General features: G+C 28.8%; 1 protein-coding gene across 1 annotated transcript in view; it reads right to left on the bottom strand.

The window, feature by feature from the left end:
- LOC123305313 (sodium-dependent neutral amino acid transporter B(0)AT3) overlaps window positions 1-10,697 on the bottom strand; it is a 70,173-nt gene extending 59,476 nt beyond the window's left edge. The window contains exon 1 of the mRNA XM_044887000.1: window positions 10,305-10,697. Coding sequence (XP_044742935.1) covers window positions 10,305-10,680 — 376 coding nt within the window. The 5' untranslated portion in view covers window positions 10,681-10,697. The remainder of the gene's footprint in view (window positions 1-10,304) is intronic.
- Window positions 10,698-21,033: the final 10,336 nt, after the last annotated feature.

The raw sequence follows: 21,033 nt of genomic DNA, 5'->3' as shown, positions 1-21,033 counted from the left end.
AGTGAAAATGAAAAGGATTCTAATTATTATTAAAAAAGAATTATTTCCGGCTCACATACACAAACAAAATCAATACTAGACAGTATGTCTGTGTAAACATATTATCAAGTATTACGCAATAGTATATAAAATTATGTTATAACAAGTGAAAACAAACAATTGATTGAGTTAATTGTTGAAATACCATGTATAGACAGTGTTGATTTCCTGTCACATTACACATACATATAACTGATATACCCATATAATACATATTATACAATTTGCGCTCTCACGGGTAAACAGTGATGTTTACGAAAAAATGTTTCAAACAAAAGTGGTTAATTTTTTTATAAGGAACATTTTTTACACAACTTTTGTTCCATCTCTAATGGCTTACCAGATGGGTCCTACGGACCCAAGACCCAATTGACCTATGTTGCACATTTTTCGAATTCGACCTCACGTTTTACGTCCTCAGCACGCTATAAAAATTTCAGCTTGATATCTCTTTTCGTTTTTTAGTAATGTTGACGACAGACGACAGGCGACAGACAAACAGACAACCGAAAATAGACTAATTAGGTGATTTTATGAACAGCTATACCAAAATTTTGTTCATAGCATCAATATTTTTAAGCGTTACAAACTTGGAACCAAACTTAATATACTATGTATATTTCATGTATACATGGTATAAAAATATCATTATAAAGATTCACAACCGACCTCTATATACAATTGCAAAATCGTCGCGCAGGAGGTACGGAATGCAAGTTAATTTTCCCCAGCCTGTATTTTGGAACATGAGACGTTATTACCAACTTTTGGAATTATTTGAATATGGTTTCACCTGTTATTTCCAGAAAATCGGAAGTTCACTATCGAGTCTCAATCCCATCCTATGTGTTAGCAGATGTTTCTAACAATCAGGACAGGATTATGTAGGATATATCCATGCTACAAAACTTGATCTTATATATTATTTCTTGAATATAGAAGTAAAATACAAACTTATTTACATAATATTGAATGTTGAATATTTCATGAAAAAAAAAAAAAAAAAAACATTGCTTTTGTACGGAAAAAAATAAAAAAAGGGTTAATCAAGGGAATTGTATGTGAAATTGTGTATGTACCAGTTTTTAATTTATTATAATGTATATTGGAACACGTGTATTTATTTTTTACCCTTTTAAAATGTAAAAAAATTGCAAATAAGTCGTCGTCAGGTTTTAATAGCCAGAATTTAAACTGTGTATTGGATTTTGAAAATTCTTGTTAAAGTTATAAATGATTCACAATATTTTCATATAACACGGCAGCTGATGTCGGGTGGCAGGACCAATTAAAATTTGATTTTTTTAACTGATAATAGAGAATATCGATGATTTTTTTTTTGCTTTAATAAAAACTTATTTATGAAAACCAATATAAAAAATTATTTTTCGAATAACTATAAAAAAAAAACCAAGATAAACCTTTGTTTGTATCTCTTTCTAGCAAAACAGAATTTAACATGGATTTTTATGGCAAGCATAGTATATGACGTCAAATAGGTCAAATACTATGCCACATCTCTCTGTCTAATACCTGTCTAGTTAGTAATTTAAAGTGCTTATATCGTTCGTATTTCTTGGCCGGTATTATTCTTAATTTCACTTTTTATCATTTTTTTTATGGCATTTACATACTAAAAAATATGAAAAGAAAATCATGGATATTTAATAATTTATAGTAAGCGAGGAAATATACTCAGCGTCACAGAAATAAACGCCACCATCTAAGCTCAGAGCCTGTACATTCGATGTCAAAAGTGAATAGCTAAATATAAATATTTTTGAAAGCAGAGATTTTTATAAAGAATAACTTTTTTAGTAAACCTTATAATAAAAAAGTTTTCCATATGTAGCCAACTTTAGTAGACACCCCGTATATAGTGAACTACATACCTTGCGCCAATCCTTGTAAATTTTCTTTCAGTTTAATTCTTGCGAGAAAGTCAAAAGAGCTTACGAATACATTTTTCTATCTCTCTCTGTCATTTTTTTTTTCAAAATTAACCGTAATAATTTACTCTTTATAACAATATTGGTAAGTTCCAGTGGCGGGAGATAAATGTATAATTGTGTTTTGGTTTAAAAGAACTATTGAAAAGTGTTTAAGTTTAAGAAATAAAAGTTGAAAAAAATTAAAATACCAACACCTGGTACGTAAAAATTTAAAAAAGGGAGAAAAATTATATCGGAAGGTCAATAACCCTAATTTTAATTGAGACCCTCTAACAGAAGTATGGTATTGACCTTCGTATATAATTTTTGTACTAGTTTTCAACTTTTACGTAATCGGGTGGTAACTTTTCAATTTTAGTCGCACTTTTAACTGAATTAAATCCTGAATTATTGATGACTGACCCGGCTTTTTTATGGTTTATTTTGTGTGCCGGTGACTCGATGAACATAGGTTACGAGATTAAATTTAAATTCAAAAGTACTACTTTTGCATAAAACCCAATAGTTAAGGATCATTATGGGTACCACAGAATTGAATCAATTAAGTAAAGAAGAATTAAGTTCCTTCGTACACTAATAGAGAAACTATTTTGGCTCATATTTAAAATAGTTCCTTCGCCGAAAAGTTCTTGCTGTTGCGGACTTTCTACATTAGTTTTAGGAAAATTTCCTAATTATTATGAACGACGATGTATAATTACAAACAATTGTTTATTAGGAATTCCTCGACCAGGAAACCACCGCTGATATTTCCGCACTGACACTCTTGCATTTCCGTAAAATACCCATAAGTAAAGTGAATATTGTCATATTCTTAATTTGTAAAGTTAACCATTAAATTAATTTTAAACAAGTGAGAACAAATAATTAACTGATTTAATTATTGAAATACCATGTATATAGATAGTGTTGATTAAAGATACTCACTCTTAGAAAGCCAAACATACATACATGTCACTGACACATAACTGTTATTCCCATATAATACATTCTATATAATACGTGCCTAATTTGCCCCCTCATGTTTCAATGTTTCAAACATTGTCAAAAAATGTTTCAAACAAAGGTTGTATATTTTTGTTCTATCTATAACTGTTTATAAGAAGGGTCCTACGGATCCAAGGTCCAATTAACCTATGTTGCTCATTTACGAATTCAGCCTCACTTTTAACGTCATGAGTACGCTATAAAACTTTCAGCTTGATATCTTTTTTCAATTTTGACAGACAGTCAAAACGTGTCGACAGACAGACAGGCGGACAACCGAAAATGAAATAACTAGATGTATTTATGAAAACCTATACCAAAATTTTGTTTTTAGCAGCAATATTTTTAATCGTTACAAACGTAATCAGATTTTACAATAAATTTATTCCTCTTGACTATTATCTTTGAGGGCATAATAAGGCACTTTCGAATAAAAATTGGATAAAAAATACGATCTCAAGCTATGTTCATCGAGTCATAAGAGACCCTATACAGAATGTTCGATTTACATCTAGGCATATAAATATCACGAGTATGACAGAGGACGTGCGTTAAACAATGCATCTAAGTATGAGATATTATAGGTGTTATTTGAAATTGCAAAAGTGACTTGTATCGTGGCTTATCTGATGTAGTTCATCTATTCAACTAAAAAACTCCCACTCTCCAAGCGTCTTACAACTTACTCAACGCATATCGAAGCTTCAACACATGTATATAATACCTCTCACTTAGATACATTGCTTAACGCATTTGTTCTGTCATACTCGTGATATTTATATGCCTAAACGCAAATCGAACAATCCGTATAAAGTTTTTGTGACATATATAGAATTACTCTTTGCTTTGAAGTGTTAAAATTGTTTTTTTTTCCTTCTACTTCAAAGTAATAATAATGTACCTTCCTATATTACATACATACACATACGTGTGATCTTGAAAAGTCATGTTTTTCATTTCTTTATGATGCTCTTAAAGAAAGTTTTGTTGTTATAAATATTCTTTTGATAATGTTTCATGTTCTCGAAAGACATTTTTACATATAGTGAGTAATAATGGTGTACCTAATATTTCAATTATCTAAAAAATTCACCTTTTTGTTAGCTTATATAGAAATGTCTTTATATTTGTTATTTATTTGTGAAGAAAAGAATCTGACAATCGGTGTTTGAAGTATTTTTTTGTATATATTCAGTCTTGTTCAAGTTTTAATAGCTTCATCGATAATATCGATGATTTTTTTCGCATTTCATAACAAAATATCGTAAAAAAAATGACTTGCCATTTTTGGACAGTTATGTTAGAATTTTCACAACAAAAGAAACCCGCTTGTTGCTCGTGTTTACTTGGTTTTGAAAATCATACTTACACAAATTTTCGACTCAAATAATAAGTAAAGTAATTCCAAAAGTAAACTTTATGCCTTTTCTTTTTATGCTTTCCTAAAACATCTATTCTTAGTGACTATTTTATTATTATACCAAAATTTGTTTGTTTTCAAAAAAATCAAACTTAGTTCTACGTATTTTTTAAATTATCACAGTTAAAATTGGCTCTGTTTATAGCAATGTTATTCCATAATGATACACATGTGTAAACATTGTACCATTGCTCACACCCTAATGTACCCAAAATAATGTCCAACCGATTATTCAGTTCAGTTTAAGAAACGGCACCATAGAATGTATATGATTGAATCATTGAAAACCCTTTTTTTGTTTTTCATCCGCATATTGTATTTTGAATGAATCGAGGGATGCATGAGACTTCTTTTTCTCACTTATATTGGCTTATCTGCGCTTGGAAATCCGCAACTCTTAGGAATGCAATTTCATTATTTAATGCGTATATATTATTATGTATAAATTGTCAGATTCAAAGTACATTATATTGTAAGATTCAAGGTACATAACTTTACGTATTTTAATCTTTACTTCCTCAAAATTTAATGTTATGTAAAACTATAATATAGTGTAGCAACTGACTCACTAATAACAAGTAAGTTACGTTGATATACAAATTTCGTACTCCCATGTGAAGCTGGATCGGGATGCAAGTGATTTTAAAAAAATTATGCATTTAACAGTTTGTAAATGATTAAAAAAGAATTAAAATTTTTTACTTTCGAGGAATTACTTTTAGTTTATTCAAAAACAAAACCGCATTGATAATCAGTCTTCAGCCTACCTATATTCCGATTAACTACATATGATTCGATGACAAGTAATTAGAGATGAAACGTACATCCAGTAACTGTCTGGTATCCGACCTATCCGGTCGCATACCGGATAGAAATTCAGTATCCGGCCGAGTTTCGGATAGTAAAATTCAAAAAATTATCATTATTTTACATATAAGTTTATTTTAATAATCGTACGTCAAATATGTTTGTTTTATTAAATATTTTAGTACTCAAAATTAACAAGTGGCAAATTGCCGCTTGGTTTCGTATACCAGAGCAGCTTCTGAAAATAGCCTTTTGCTGTAAACGCTACTGCCAGACGTAGAAAGATAAATTCGAACAAATCTGGCCAACTGCGGGTAATGATTCAAATTAACTTACCACTACATTACAACAATTTTAACTACATTATATTATCATTATTTTTTACTTTTTAGTGCATATTAATTTGTATGAATTAAGTTTTTTTTATTTTGTGATTTTTAGTGAATCTGAAGTACACTAACTAATTTGTCACTAAAAAGAATCGAAATCGGTTGGCGTGATATTAAGTTATTTGCCCTCTTTTGTCGTGCATGCTTAATATAAATTGAAGACTTTTATGGTTTTCTCATTTATGCCGTTGTCAGAACAGGACCAAAATAAAATGGGACCACAAGGCAAGCACCAGCTTTCAAATAGATAAAGAATCATCAAAATCGGTTCACCCAATCAAAAGTTCTGAGGTAATAAACATAAAAAAAAAAAATACAGCCGAATTGAGAACCTCCTCCTTTTTTGTTTGAAGTCGGTTAATAATCTCAAAATAATGATACATGATTATTATTATTATACATATAAATATTAAAAGCCATCCATTTTAACCGTGTAAACAATTTATTAAATAATAAGTTGATGTTTATTTAGTTACTAGAATAATTTGAATCGTAACATATTAAAGTAGTTGTTGAGGTATAATTCATATCAGTCAAGGAATATATACATCAGTTTTATGAAATAATATGATGCATGCAGTCCGAGTTCTAAAGCTATTAGATATTATTTAAATTAGACATATAAAATATTTAACTAGATTAAAAGATCAAATTTATTTTTAGAAGTGTTACATTCGAAAAATTTTCAAAGGACCCCGCGAGGTTTTTTTTCTTAACATATTTTAACAAAATATGAAAATACCATAGAAGAGACGACAAAAACTGAAATAAAAAATTAAAATCTGCCAAGAAATACGAATGATATAAGCATTGAAAACTGCTAATTTAAATATGGTGGGAGCGAAATTAATGTGCATTACATAGTAAGAATGGATATACTGCAGAATTTCATTGCGTTTCCACAACTATAATTTAAGTCCCAAGTTTTTAACGTTTAGAAATATTGATGCTACAAACAAAATATTGGTTAGGTGTTCATAAAGTCATCTAATAAGTCCTGTAGCCGGTGCATTAGTTCCGTTTGTCCGTCTGTTCGTGATAAAATCTAGATAAAATTTCTAAAGGGTGTTATGGTAAAAAATGTGACTTTCAGTTCGTCACTTTTTATGTAAATGAACGATATAGCTCAATTGGGTCATTAGTTCAAGAGGTCCATCTTTTAAACCGTAACAGATAGAACATAAATTTAAAAGGGAAAATGCCACTTTTCTAAAAATACACAACCTATGTTTGAAACATTTTTTCGTAAATATTTATTATTCTTTATTTTCTCGCAAGGGTCCAAATTAGGATAAAACTTAAGTTTCTATTTTCTCAAAAACTATAAAAAATAGAGATTTGAAAATTTCAAGGTAGTGAACTTCAAGTAACGTGTCTATTGATTTCATAATGAATCCATTCAATAATATAAGATGGTTAAAAGTGGAAAAATTCGTTTCAAAGCACCTATCATTGTTTCGTTCACTGGTCACAAAAAACGGTAAATTATAGCATTTTGATGGTTTCAATCAACTTTCGCAGCCTTTCATTTTGCTTGTAGCAACTTATTATTTTTGACTACAACGAACAAGTGAAAACAAACAATTGACTGAGTTAATTGTTGAAATACCCTGTAAATAAAGTATTAAATGTCTTTTTTTTTTTATAAATTAGAAAAGTTTAAAAAATCAATACAATTATGGCTGCATTTTGGCAATCATTATTTTGGTTTTCGAAAATTTTCGAAGGTATTTTCTAGAATTTCTTCACAAGACCACTAGTATAATTTTTTTCACAAGGCCAATAGTTTCAGCTACCTGAAAATTTTCAACTCCCTATCTTTTATAGTTTTGGAGAAAAAGAACACAAAAATTTTTTCCAAATTTGCGCCCTAAACGGATAAACAGTGATGCATCCGAAAAATTATTACAATAAAAAATTTTTATTTTTTATAAGGAACTTCTTTTACATTTAAACTTCCTTCTATCTCTAACGGTTTACAAGATGGGTTCTACGGACTCAAGACCCAATAGTTGTTTATTTACGAACTCAACCTCACTTTTTACGTCCGGAGCACAAACAGAGACATCAATTTCTTAGCGTTACAAACTTGGGACTAAATCCCAAGTTATATACCGTTAACGCAGATTTAAGATAAATTTTTTCTTTATTTTCGTAGTTCGACATACAAACAAAGGACAGGATTTTTGCCGAATTATTGAAACACGGTTTCGAAAAACGGCACTCAATCCCAGTTTTCAATACCTTCGAAATTTTTAAATATGTTCCTTGTTTCTTTTAACTCTTGATTCTCTTAACATGAATGGCATACAAAGAACATTGTTTTTCTGTAAAATCGATCCACTAGGCACAATTAAAACTTTCAACAATTCTTTCTTTTCTTGATCAATTCTCCAAATGCAAGATAATAGGAATCAAAGTTTCACTTCATTATGGGCTTACGGTCTAATACATTATAAAATATTCATTACTCTACTCTAACTATCTTAAACTGTCGTAAATAAGTCAATAGTGATTATAAATTTGAAATATGATTCTAACCATGTAGTTAAGACGTTTATGGAAATTTCCAATAATTAAAATGTCTGACAACATGTAAAAGTTTATTTAACGGTAGAATTATTATGTAAAATGTAATTAATTCTCAATTATAATATTCATTAATAAACCGTTTAAAAATAGACAATTTTTTACATAAGTTTTATGAATAAGGAAAGTTTTATCATTTTTGAGGAAATTTTAAACCAAATTTGGGAATTTTTATTTTAAAATATTAAACTGTTACATCAAAATGCAAATTTAATTTTTAGTTTTATTGTCTGATTTTTCGTAGAGAGTACACTGTGTGGTCGGTCAACCGAGTCGATCGTAGCGCTCGATGCGGACAAAATTTCGTTAAATCATGGTCACATTCAGAATTATAATAAATATTTATATTTTGTATAATTAAATTCCATTTTAGATCTAAAAAATTGAATAACGAAAATAAAAATTTATAAATTGAACAATAAACATTATTTGTAATTGGCAGATACATATCTTTGACGCTGAAATCATGAAGGACTCTTAGCTCATACTCAGATTTCCAATTTTTTTAAATAAGCAAAATTCCAACATTATTGGTATTATTTTACATTTGATGGATATTCTAATTCTATTTTTTTGAGTACTGCTGATATAACTTATGAACCACCTCGTTATAACACACAATTTTTTCGTTCGATCTCTGTACGCTTTTGAAATTAATATTGGCCAATGAATTTCTTTAAATTCGATTTTAAAATATACGTACATAAATTTACTATTTTATTTACAATTTTTGGATATAATTTAACTGTAAATTCCATTAATTTTTAAATAATTTTTATGTTTTAAACTTGGGCTATTTAGATAAAATGCGATAATTTTTAAATCAGTGAAATTGAGACGTATTAGTTCTAAAAGATATTTTATAATAATTCGTATCCTTTAGTGGAAAATACAAAATTTGGCTTTAATCTGTCTTTGTTCTTGAATTATTAACCCGTTTACAGTAGCACTTTACTTATTGGAAATGTATTTTCGTTAAAATAGTTAGATTATCAAAAGAGTCCAAGGATACAAAGTCCCTGAAATATGAAGAATTAAATAACCGCTAGAAAACTTTCATTCTATTGTTAAAAACCTATTAAATATGTCAAACAATGCAGTGAACGTAAAAAAGTTCCATTCAATCAGTTTTATTCACAGTTTAATTCTATCTATAATATTTGCGATATATTCCACTTTTCAGAATTTTTAAATGAATGCCATTTCCCATTAGGAAAGTGTAGAATCCTTTGATGCGTGAGTGTAAATAATAAAGAAGTTTGCTTTTCTCTGCAATTCACAATAATATGTGACTTTTCTCTTCGGGTGAATATTTCGAAAAATATGATTTCCAGAAAGCCTGTATTATTGTCTATTAAGTTTTTGTTTTCTTGAGAATGTAAGACACAAATAAAGAGTTTTTGGTTTTTAATTTTTTATTTGCCTACGTTTGGACCTCAATTGGGTGTTTTTCAAGGCTCTTAAAATATTGTTTACACTTTGGTCAAAAAATAAAATAAATAAGAATACAGAAAACATAAGTTTAAAACAGCGTAAATTACAAATTAAAAAGTTAAAACACTTCCATTAAATTTCTTCTGTAGTTAGCAAAAATTATAAAATAATTTATAATCATTAATATTTTTAATTTTCTAATTTGTAATTTACATTATTTTAAACTTATATTTTAAGTGTTCTTATATATTTATTTTATTTTTTGGCCAAAGTGTAAACAATCTTATTAGAGCCTTGAAAAAGACCCAATTGTGGTCGAAACGTTGGCAAACAAAAATTTAAAACCAAACACACTTAATTTGTGTCCTGCATTCTCAAGAAAGCAAAAAATTATCATTTTTCAAGGACAGAGACAACGTTATTCACTATTGTCTACGGGCTGACAAAAAAGAGCTTACAAAATATTATCCATTTTTCAGAAATTTTGAACGAAAGTCATTTCCCGTTATGAAAATAATGATAAAGATTACTTTTTCCTGTAATTTACAGTAATGTTTTGTTTCAATTATTTTTTTAATTAGTAAGACATTCAAAGTATTTGTAATCGAATAAGCGACAAGACAACACATGTTTGAATGACGTCTTAAACTTGTGTTTTAAATTATAAAAATTGTAAAAGAAACTTACCACCACCATTTTGTTGACATAAATATGGAAATCTCCATATATTACCCAAACCAACAGAATATCCAATAATACTGAGAAAAAATTGCATTTTACCACTCCATGCAGCACGATCACCACCTTCTACATCACCATCCACAGCACCAACACTCCCCCCAGCCGGACCATTAGCACTTGTCCGTGAAATAATTGAACCGCGACCAGTACCAGATAACACAATTGTTACGCCTTTTTGATGATTCCCATCACTAGCACCACCACCGCCACCGCCTCCACCACCAGATTGTTGACGTGTCACACTATTCTGTTGTAACGGTGTACCACGTGAATTTAATGGTGCTAATTCGTGACCATTACGTGTATCATTCTTTGACACCATGATTATTGATTTTTAATTATTTTTAAATCGACTATAATTTTTAATTTTTCTTGTAAATAAATTTTCTTTTAGATTAATTTTCGCCACTAATAATTTAATAACATTTTTTTTTAAATAAATAAATATCTCAATATAATTTCTTTTTAATTTTTTGTAAATAAATTATATTTATTAAATAATTATTAATAATATTTAATAATTATGAAAAATATGATGTACCAAAATTATTAGAATTAGTTCGATTTTCGTCGTGTAATAAATTATTATCAATTTTTAATCGACACTTGTAGTACATTGATTTTATCTAGAGCGCGTTGTTTTTTTTTTAATAACAATTTATAATTTTTTTTAAATTCAAAATTTATATATATTTTCCAATTTGGTTCATTGCCAGCAATGAAAGTGATTAGTGTAGAAAAAAAGATGATGATTTAAAATAAATATCTGAAAAAGAAAAAAAGTTTATTAATAATTGATTTTCACGCTTTAAAGAGATTTAAATTTAAGTTTTTTAATGTTTTGAAAATATTTCTAAATTGAATGAAATTAAATATTTATTTCTTTAATAATAAATTTAAAGATGATATTTTAAATCACAGTAGGAGGAAAGAGAAAAATTTACTTTTATTAAATTTTCAAGCAGAATAAGTGTATCTATTGAACTATTTATAAACTCCTACTAAAAAGACGATGGCTATAATTTTATATCGTTTGTGAATCTGTGCATGATAGGCTATTAGATTTCAAAAAGGATGAATCTTTTTCAAATATTTAATATTTTAAGATGTACGGGGAGGAAATGTCTGTCAACAGCATCTAACGTTTGTGCGATCATTAGGGAGCTTATTTGGCAAAGGAGCAGAAATTTTTTTTCAATTTTTGCTCATTTTATTTCCCCCTTCCCTTCTACCTTGAAAATGGCCGCTCTGCCATATATATGTCCCATGAGAGAAAATACTCCACATTGACTGGAGCTTATTAAAGCACACACACGGCAGAAAGTTAGGGTTCATGAATTTTTTACGTGCCACATCCTAGAATATATTTGAAAGCTGAGTACGATAAAATTTCTTGAACTGATTAGTGTTAGAATAGATTTATTTGTAGAAAAATGAATGTTCCCAATGCTTCCACCATTTATTTGCTTCCACCACCTTCCACCATCCAATGCTTCCGCCATATACGCCATAATTTTACATCGCGGAATAACTTTTCTTTAAATGTGTTCGTTTTGAGTTCTACTTTCGAAATATATCGGTGTGACAGCTCAAAAATTGGCCAACATATCTGTCACACCACTAAACAATATAAAACATCCGGGCAAAAAATATTTCTGCCAGTATCAACCCTGGCACACCTAGTGCATATTGTACCTATCGTTAAATAGTATTGATTCATATGCAAAATTTCGAAATCTGTGTAAGTGCAGCTTTACTGTCACGAGTTCCAGGGCTAATAGGCTTTAAGTAGTATAAAAACACTGAGCAAGAAATTTTAAGAGTGCTAAGCTTTTTGATTTGTGAACCCGCCAAGTTTTTATCGGCCCATCAACTTAAAATTGATTAATATTTGATTTCTTTCTGATAGTAATAAGAAAATAATCGACGCTCCAACACTGTTGACATTTTTTCGGCTCTTAACAAAGCGTCGTACACAAGAGTCGGTCAACAATCGATAATTTCGAAGAGTCAATTATCTTCTTATTAGGATCCAAAAAAAAATTCAAAAATTTTCAGTTGGCAATTATAATTTGCAGGAAACTAAAAAAGCTCAGCTCACCCAATAAAACCCTAACTCACTGTTGCTAGACCGCCAAATAATTATGTATTATTTCACGAAGTTTGAAATCTCAGATATAAGATACAAAATCATATAACGATTTTTATTTCTCAGAAGATATAGTTTATAGTTCGATAAAGAGTTCTCTTCTCTATTTGATTTAATAAAATTATATTGAATTTTCAATATCATATTAATTATATTTAAATATACTACTTATAGATAAACATTGTAAACTGCATTTAATACATTAAACAAATTTAATTTAATTAACTTCAGGATTTATTAATAATAAAGAGCGACCGTCACTAATCAATTAAATATTATTTGATTGCATGTTCAATTTATATTAAAATATAAATATATCTAGTTTAGTTATTAATTTTATATTTCTTTTCTACTTTGTAGCTTTATAATCTACATTATACATATATGTGTATAACCGCGATCCACCATAAAAGATAAAATGTAGTACCTAAGATTCTTAAAGAGGAAAATTTTCCAATAAAAAACCTTCACTCCCGGAATTCTATCTCCATTAATTATAATTTTAATTTAACGCTGAAAATAGGTCTTTTTGCGTCATTTTGAGATTGTTGTAATAGTGTCAAAAACAAGTATCTCACACTAAATAATATTTTTTAGGTATTAAATATTAATTTAAAAACAAGTGAAAACAAACAATTGATTGACTAATTGTTGAAATACCATGTATAGTCATTGTTGATTTCTTTATCACATTACACATACGAACATGTGACACATACATAACTGATAATCAAGTATAGTACATATTATAAAATTTCCGCCTAATTGGCGCCCTCACGGGTAAACAGTGATGTTTACGAAAAAATGTTTCAAATAAAAGTTGTTTAATTTTTGATAAGGAACATTTTTTACATTTAAACTTTTGTTCTATCTCTAACAGTTTACAAGATGGGTCCTACGGACCCTAGACCCAATTGACCTCTGATGCTCATTTACGAACTTGACCTCACTTTTTCCGTCCTGAGTACGCTGTAAAGATTTCAGCTCGATATCTTTTTTCGTTTTTGAGTTATCGTGTCCACAGACGGACGGACGGACAACCGGAAATGGACTAATTAGATGATTTAATGAACACCTATGACAAAATTTTTTTCCTAGCATCATTATTTTTAAGCGTTACAAACTTGGGACTAAACTTAATATACTATGTATATTTCATATAAACATGGTATAATATGTGATTATAACATAAATATTAATTAATTAATTCTACATGATTGATTTAAAAGTGCAAGGTTTTCTCGTTATTTCTTACAGTTTTAAAATGTTCACAGTATTTTAAGTATATTAATTAAAGAAAATACTACCAAGTTTTTATTCATTTTGTAGTATTCTTAAACTTTACAAACATCCTTAAACTAATATCCGCATTATATGACATTTTCTGACAATCAAGTTACGTATACTTCCTGTACAAAAAAGTTTTCTAAAAATTTAATTAAAACCAAACCATTTAATTCTAGTATATGTCGTAGTAGACGAATATTTAAAAAAATAAAAGAGAATATGTTTTTCAATTAAATAACACAGAATAATTTTATTTTAATAATAATGTAATGTTTATTTTTTTGTTTTATATTATAATAGTTATACATCTGACCTTTGACATTTTTATTTACATATAGAAAATGAATGGTACAAAGAATAGATTTTCATAATAGGAAAACAGAGATAGAATACGTAAATAGTATGCAAGTGTGGGTTTTACTCTATTTTTCCGAGACACCACATCATATTTACACCCGGGTATTGTTCAATGTTTTTTTAGGATTTCTATCTAAAATTCAAGCAGATTATTAGTAGAAAGTATGCCAATATTGCAACAAAATATTAACAATTCATATTACGATAATACTATACTGGCAGGACCATGAACTTGTCAGTGTCGTATCATTTTAATGTTTGGTGGTTTTATCAGTGTCGTATTCTTTTTAGTTTGCAATTTTTAACTAAATTTCATATTTTTGCTAAAGAGATTAATAGAAGTTATAACGGTATCGAGTTAGGAAACTAAAAAGTTGGAACTTCTTCTTCAAATTTTTTAGTTTTACGTTTTCCGTCTCTGTCCGTATCGATGTTAACACCATAAAGTATCGGTGCCAACGCCATACTTATTTGACCCTTGAGGGAATAGTAGTAACCTTAGCAATAGCTAAGGTGGAAGAGTGAACAAAGTATGGGCGTCAGGCCCATACTGATTGGCGATACTCAGAATACGTCTGGTGGATAGACCTATTCTATAATGTAATGTACCTATGCTAACATAGAATCTATATGTTTGTGTCTATATACCATAACAGCATTGTAGTAAACGCCATGCCTTTCTTATCGTGTAGATTTCAAAAATATAATCCAGTGTATGCCGTAAAATGTTTCCAGAGTTTTGCCTCTAAAACTATAAGTGATTGAAAGTTCAAATTAATACAAGTTTTTTTGTCTACAGTGCCTAATTTTATACCAACCCCATTCTATATTAATTAAATAATGATAATATTAAAGGACAGAAAAGGTGAAATTCAATTTCTAAAAAAAAATGAAACCTTTTCACCCCCTTTAATATTATCAGATCGAAGTAAGTGGAAACTTTCTACTTCTCAGAATTTCAGAGCGCTAAATTTAAATAATTTAATCTCTGGAGGTTTTCCTAAACCAAGATTCTGATCTATAAGGTTAAAAAAACGGGGTGATTTTTCCAAAGTTAATTTCCAAAGGTTTTTTGTGAAACTAAAAAAGACAGAACGTTGAAAATTCGTAGGTAGCTTTAAAAAGTAGGTTTAACAACCCAATTCGATTTTTTGAAAGAAAAAGCTGAAAAATTTTTTGATTATATATTATGTCTTGAAATTCGTTTTAGAACGCGTAGATTCACTAGAAAAAGATGCAGAATGAAGATAGGCTTCTAACATCCCATATAAGTTAATAGTACACGTTATCGAATACTGTCTTTGGCAATTAGCCAAACGTCTTCTTCGCCTTTGAGATGTACGAAAAGGTGAAGGTAATTCTATTCTTAGTAGTTGGTAAGTATATACGTTTTTTAAATAAATGTGACGCCAACTATTCTTTCCTTTAAAAATGTAAGCTTTTCCGCCGGCTAAAGGTTTTCGCAATGTTGGAACACTTTATTTAACAGACAAAAATTTCAAGGCGCAATGTTTTCTGTTAGGTACTTCTAAGAAAATTCAATAAAATGAAGCTTCTCTCTTACGTGAATTTTTTTTATATCTGTAAACATTGTAACTAATTATTTATCCTTTTCATTTCCGTTGATGTCTTTTATTATAAATCAACAATTCAAGAGAACACTTAAAATTCTTCTTGTGCTACTAAATTAATCTTATTTTATTTGACGATTGAGTAATTTCGAATTCTTATCATTTTAATTGAAGAGGAGTAATTTATTGAATTGTTTTGATTTTCATTGAACGCACTTTTTATCTCAAAAAACAAAAAGTTCTACTTATATGGGAGTAGTCTTTAAGTAGTATACACAGTGTGTTCGGCACCGGGCTCCCAAAATTTTAAATTTTGCCCCTATCCTTAAATTAAATAGTATTTCCTTTTTTCTTATTAGAAAAAGATAATCGACCTTTCCAACATAATCGACTTTTCATCGTCACTAAAAAAAGCGGTAAGTACGTAGTCAATTTTATGTCGGAAGCACAATTTAAAATTAGTAGGGCCCGAAAATTAAAATCATATTTATGATAATAACTTCTTTTGTCAATGTAGTTTTACTATCGTAGGCCTACGTTCATAAATGAAACAAATGTACAATAGCTATTTGCTATTAGGTATAATCATAACTAAGTAACGTTTCAAATTCGAAATCGATTAAATCGCGTTAAAAACTTCTAATATTGTAGTTATAACTTTTAGTGAAGGTTTAATAGTATTTATATTATGGTATAAATGCTAGACTATTGACCAACCCCAAAAAAAGCTGCAAAAATTGTAGATTTTAAAATAATCTCAAAACAGTTTTTGTTCATAAACTTTTAGCAGTATAAGTTTTAATTGCCAGTTTTGCTAACATCAGCCAATCAGATACAAAGATAATAATTACAACAAAGTTTTCAAATCATTTTTAATTGACTATAATTTTATAACTTTATTTTATCAACAAAGAATGAAATTTTAAATTGCCAGACAAAAATGAGGTTGCTATACTAACGTGTATCCCGTGTTAGTTCACAAAGGCGCCCTCTGATGCAAGACTTACTTAATCCCAACCTAATTTCAATAAAAACAGAAATATCCAAAATTCAACTGTCGTATCATTAATTCTGGTGTGAATTACAGCACAACAACCATCTACAGACTAGGAGTGTAAGTAGGCTCTGCCAATTTTTTGTTTATAAATAACCAAAAAAACCTGGACTTTAATTTAATCAACGTAACCAATCTACCTGACATTATAACGAAGTTTGATAATTCGATACTGTATAGAAATGGTGGAGGCTACGGGAAGTCATATACTTTGTTGTTTTTAATTTAAAATAGAATTTTAAAACAAGCAAATGATTGAGTTAATTGTTGAAATTCCCTGTATAGAAAGTGTTAAATGTCAGTGCTGATATTATTTTTTAACAAATTAGAAGAGTTTAAAAAGCCCCAAGTATGGTGACCGAAAGACTTTTGAAAAAATTTGTTTTGATTTTCCAAAATTTTAATGAACTGAACGCCTCCCTTTCTATTCGCACCGTGCGTGAGTTCTATAGGAGGCGTTTCCATGGTAACGATACACTACTTTAATTATAGAATTGTATGGATGCATATATAATTGTATGGATTGCATTTATGACTTACGTTGAAAATTTAATATTATTATCTCAGAAATTTAAATAAATAATTATGTTAATTTACATTTGAAAAGTAATATTTGTGCAATTTGATTTCTTATTTACACAATTTTAAATTCATTAAGTTTAATTAATTAGTCTTTTTCAATAATTTTAATTTGATTTTCTACAACATTAACATGTAAAGAACTGCAAATTAGTCATAACAGCCTCCTTTATCGACAAAATTTTTCGCTGGATGTGCTGGCATCGATTTTATTGTCCCTACCATTACTACGCACACAACGGTCACGTTGTTAGTCGTTTCTTATGACTTTAGAACATGCGCCGTGTCTTGGTATTACCCATATTTATATTACATTTTTACGCTAGGTCGATTGTGTATCAATATATTTCTCAATCAATATAGTTAAGATTAATCAATCCTTTTACCAATTGATGGACCGCTAAGATTAGATAAAAACATCAATATTAGACATCGAGGACAAAAATCTCTTAAATATTATATTACATATATATGGAAGTAAAAATTATAAAAGCATAATCATCTTTTGAAGAATTACAATATCATTTATCATTTTTCATTTTAGTGAAAAACCTCTCCCACGCACAAATGAATATAATAGTAAAATCGATCTATTTTTGTATACATAATATTATGTAACACATTTTTGTAACGGAAATTGCCGAATTATGTTCATATCCATGATATTAAAACTTTGAAATGATTTTTGAATTTGTATATGGTTCCGTATGGTAAAAAAAGTTTTGATTTTATAGATTCTTCTCGCAAAGCGAATATTAAAAATTATACTTATATTTACTAAGAATTTTATCTAATCACATAATAAATATCTATACTTCTTAAATTTCACTTACGAAAATTTTGTAAATTATAAAAATGAAAAAACCACACACGGCTGTATCGACCCGTAAAAATTTTATCCATATTTTTTATCAACTGGTCAATTTGTAATTTTTTTCCTTTGAACGAAACTACTCGATAAAAGCTCGATTAATGTAGGGAAATATTGAAAATGGGTAAAGGCCATTTTTTCGTAATATTTTGTAAGTCGAAATTTAATGTTAGAAATCTAGTTCCAAACCGGATATCTAATGGTTTTCTATAATGTATATACTTTGATTTCATCTTATTTAACAAATTTTTATTGTTGATTAAAATTTTAAAATCTTAAATCTGTTAATTTTTATCCATTTTAAATGATATAAATAATTAGTACATTCTTTCCGCGTATTAATTATTTGGAATATGAAATTTTATTTTAATTATTTGGAAAGTAAAAAATGATTCATTTATTTTGAAGCAACAATAGCATTCCTAGGCCTTTACATCATGTCATAAGCGCAAGTACAGAGTTCTTTTTTTCGGACTGACAGTAATAAATCGGACTAAAATCGGTGATTTTAAAATGAAAAGGTCTATTGAATGATTAAAAACGAGATATAATCTTATGTATGAAGATGGAGGGGGTTCAAGAACGTCCTCTTACGTAATTGATGAATGGCCTCTCATTATTTACATTATCTACAATAGATAATTTGCACCTTCTTGATGCAATTAAAGTGATCAAGCAAAGCTGAAACATAACAATGACTCAAGTCATTCAAAATTTACTAACGTGAAAGATTTACTCTTAAAAATAAAGTTATCATCATCGGTAAGTATGAGAACTTATTATTGTCTTTATATTTAATATTGTACATTTTTATTGAACTGAGAAGTCCGTATACACTTACTATATAGAAAAATTCTCGTTTAAAGTCGGTTTTTTAACAAATACTTACATTGCCATATTTAAAGAAAAATTTATTAGAATCTTAGAATCTGTAACCTATTATTTTAAAATAAATTCCATGTAAAATCCTACCTACAAATTTATATTTAGGTAAAATGTCAAATATTTTCAGAATAAAAGTAAATAAATTGGCGGAAGCCCAGATAATTTTTAAAGACAAGTCAATCGCTTAACAATTACATGGGCAAGAAGGACTAACAAATTTTCCAAAATTTAAATTATTTGCACATTTGGTTTAAAGTTCTGACATTTCTTCCTATAGTCAAAATTAGTTCTACCCCAAATGTCAAACAGAACCCTTTTTAGCAAAGTTTATATTTTATGTTTAGATAAGAACAGAAAATAATAAAAAAAACTTTAAACAAAAAGAAAACCGACTTCAAAAGAAAAACTTTTCCAAAACAAATTTATATGCACTAAAAAGTAAAAAAATAACGATAATATAATGTAGTTAAAAAAATTATTGTTATTTTTGGAGTCAGTGTCAGCCAAAGAAACAACTCTGACAATACAGTTTGCTACATTAGCATGGCTGACACTGACTTAAAAGTAACAATAATTTTAACTACATTATATTATCGTTATTTTTTTACTTTTTAGTGCATATTAATTTGTTTTGGAATACTTAAAGCAAATTTAAGATTTTATGGAATTCTCATGAATGTCGTTGTCAGAACTGGACCAAAATGAAATGGGACCACACGGGAGGCATCAGCTTTCAAATAGATAAAGAATCATTAAATCGGTTCACCAGCTGAAAGTTCTGTTGTGACACATTTAAAAAAATACAGTCGAATTGATAATCTACTCCTTTTTTTGTTTGAAGTGGGTTAAAAATACTAGAAATGTTTTTTCTGATAGTCATTTTTCTACTGACCTACAAAAAAACAAACTAAAGACTTGGAACATAGAATGCTTTTAGAGCATAAATAACAATTCATTCATATATTTGCTTTCATAAATATCGACCCAGCTCTGTATATAAACACATAGCATTTGACATATAAACGCGTATTTAACCTACATCTGTATGAATTTAGGTCAAGATAAAGGGTTGTGCTGAAATAAAAAAAAAGCCTTTAAAAAGTCTAGTACATAAATCAAAGTAATCAGAAGCTTTAAAAACAATCTTGTTTTTGTTTTTCAATATAGATAAGATAGATATATTAATAATTATGATGATATATGTATGTATACATATAGGATTGACGAGTATACACGATTGGTTTAACGATTTAACACACCTCTTAATTGTCCTTGACAACTAACTATAGTGAACGTCTCAAAACAAAAAAATTAACATTGAGTAATTGAAAACGGTATAGTATATCGTGACACAAAAGCTTTTCACAAGTACACACTCGTCTTGGATATACTACTAACGTCAATTACTATTACACAGTGTCTCAAATAATTATGTATGAAAAGGTGCTTTTGGATCAACATTTTCTAGTGTCCGACCGAAGCTTCGGCTTCGGCCACAAAAATCACCTTCGGTCAAACATTCGGTTTCGGCCTGAATTCAGGCCGAAGCCGAAGCTTTGGCCGAAGGTTCTTAGCAAACGTCGGAATTGAACGAATTGTACTAAATGTTATTATTTTGAATTAAATTTCAAGGTAATTTTTTTAATCATCTTTTGATTGACTTCTTGATCAACCTCTCAAGATCATAACCTCTAAATCAACTTCTAGAGATCAACTTTAATATAAAAGTTTTAAAATCATGTTTTTAAACCTTCGGCTTCGGCTTCGGCCGAAGGTTGTGGCGATAGCCGATTAATCGGCTTCGGCTTCGGCTTCGGCCAAAAATCGACCTTCGGTCGGACACTAACATTTTCATAGTTTCATATCTTGAAGACTTCTTAAAATACTTAAACGACAAATAGCTGAATACCCATTACATGCGA

Source organism: Chrysoperla carnea, chromosome 1 (genome assembly GCF_905475395.1).
Source record: "Chrysoperla carnea chromosome 1, inChrCarn1.1, whole genome shotgun sequence".
In the NCBI taxonomy this organism is placed as follows: domain Eukaryota; kingdom Metazoa; phylum Arthropoda; class Insecta; order Neuroptera; family Chrysopidae; genus Chrysoperla; species Chrysoperla carnea.
Note: the sequence above shows the minus strand (reverse complement) of the source record. Positions and strands in the feature narration are given on the sequence as shown.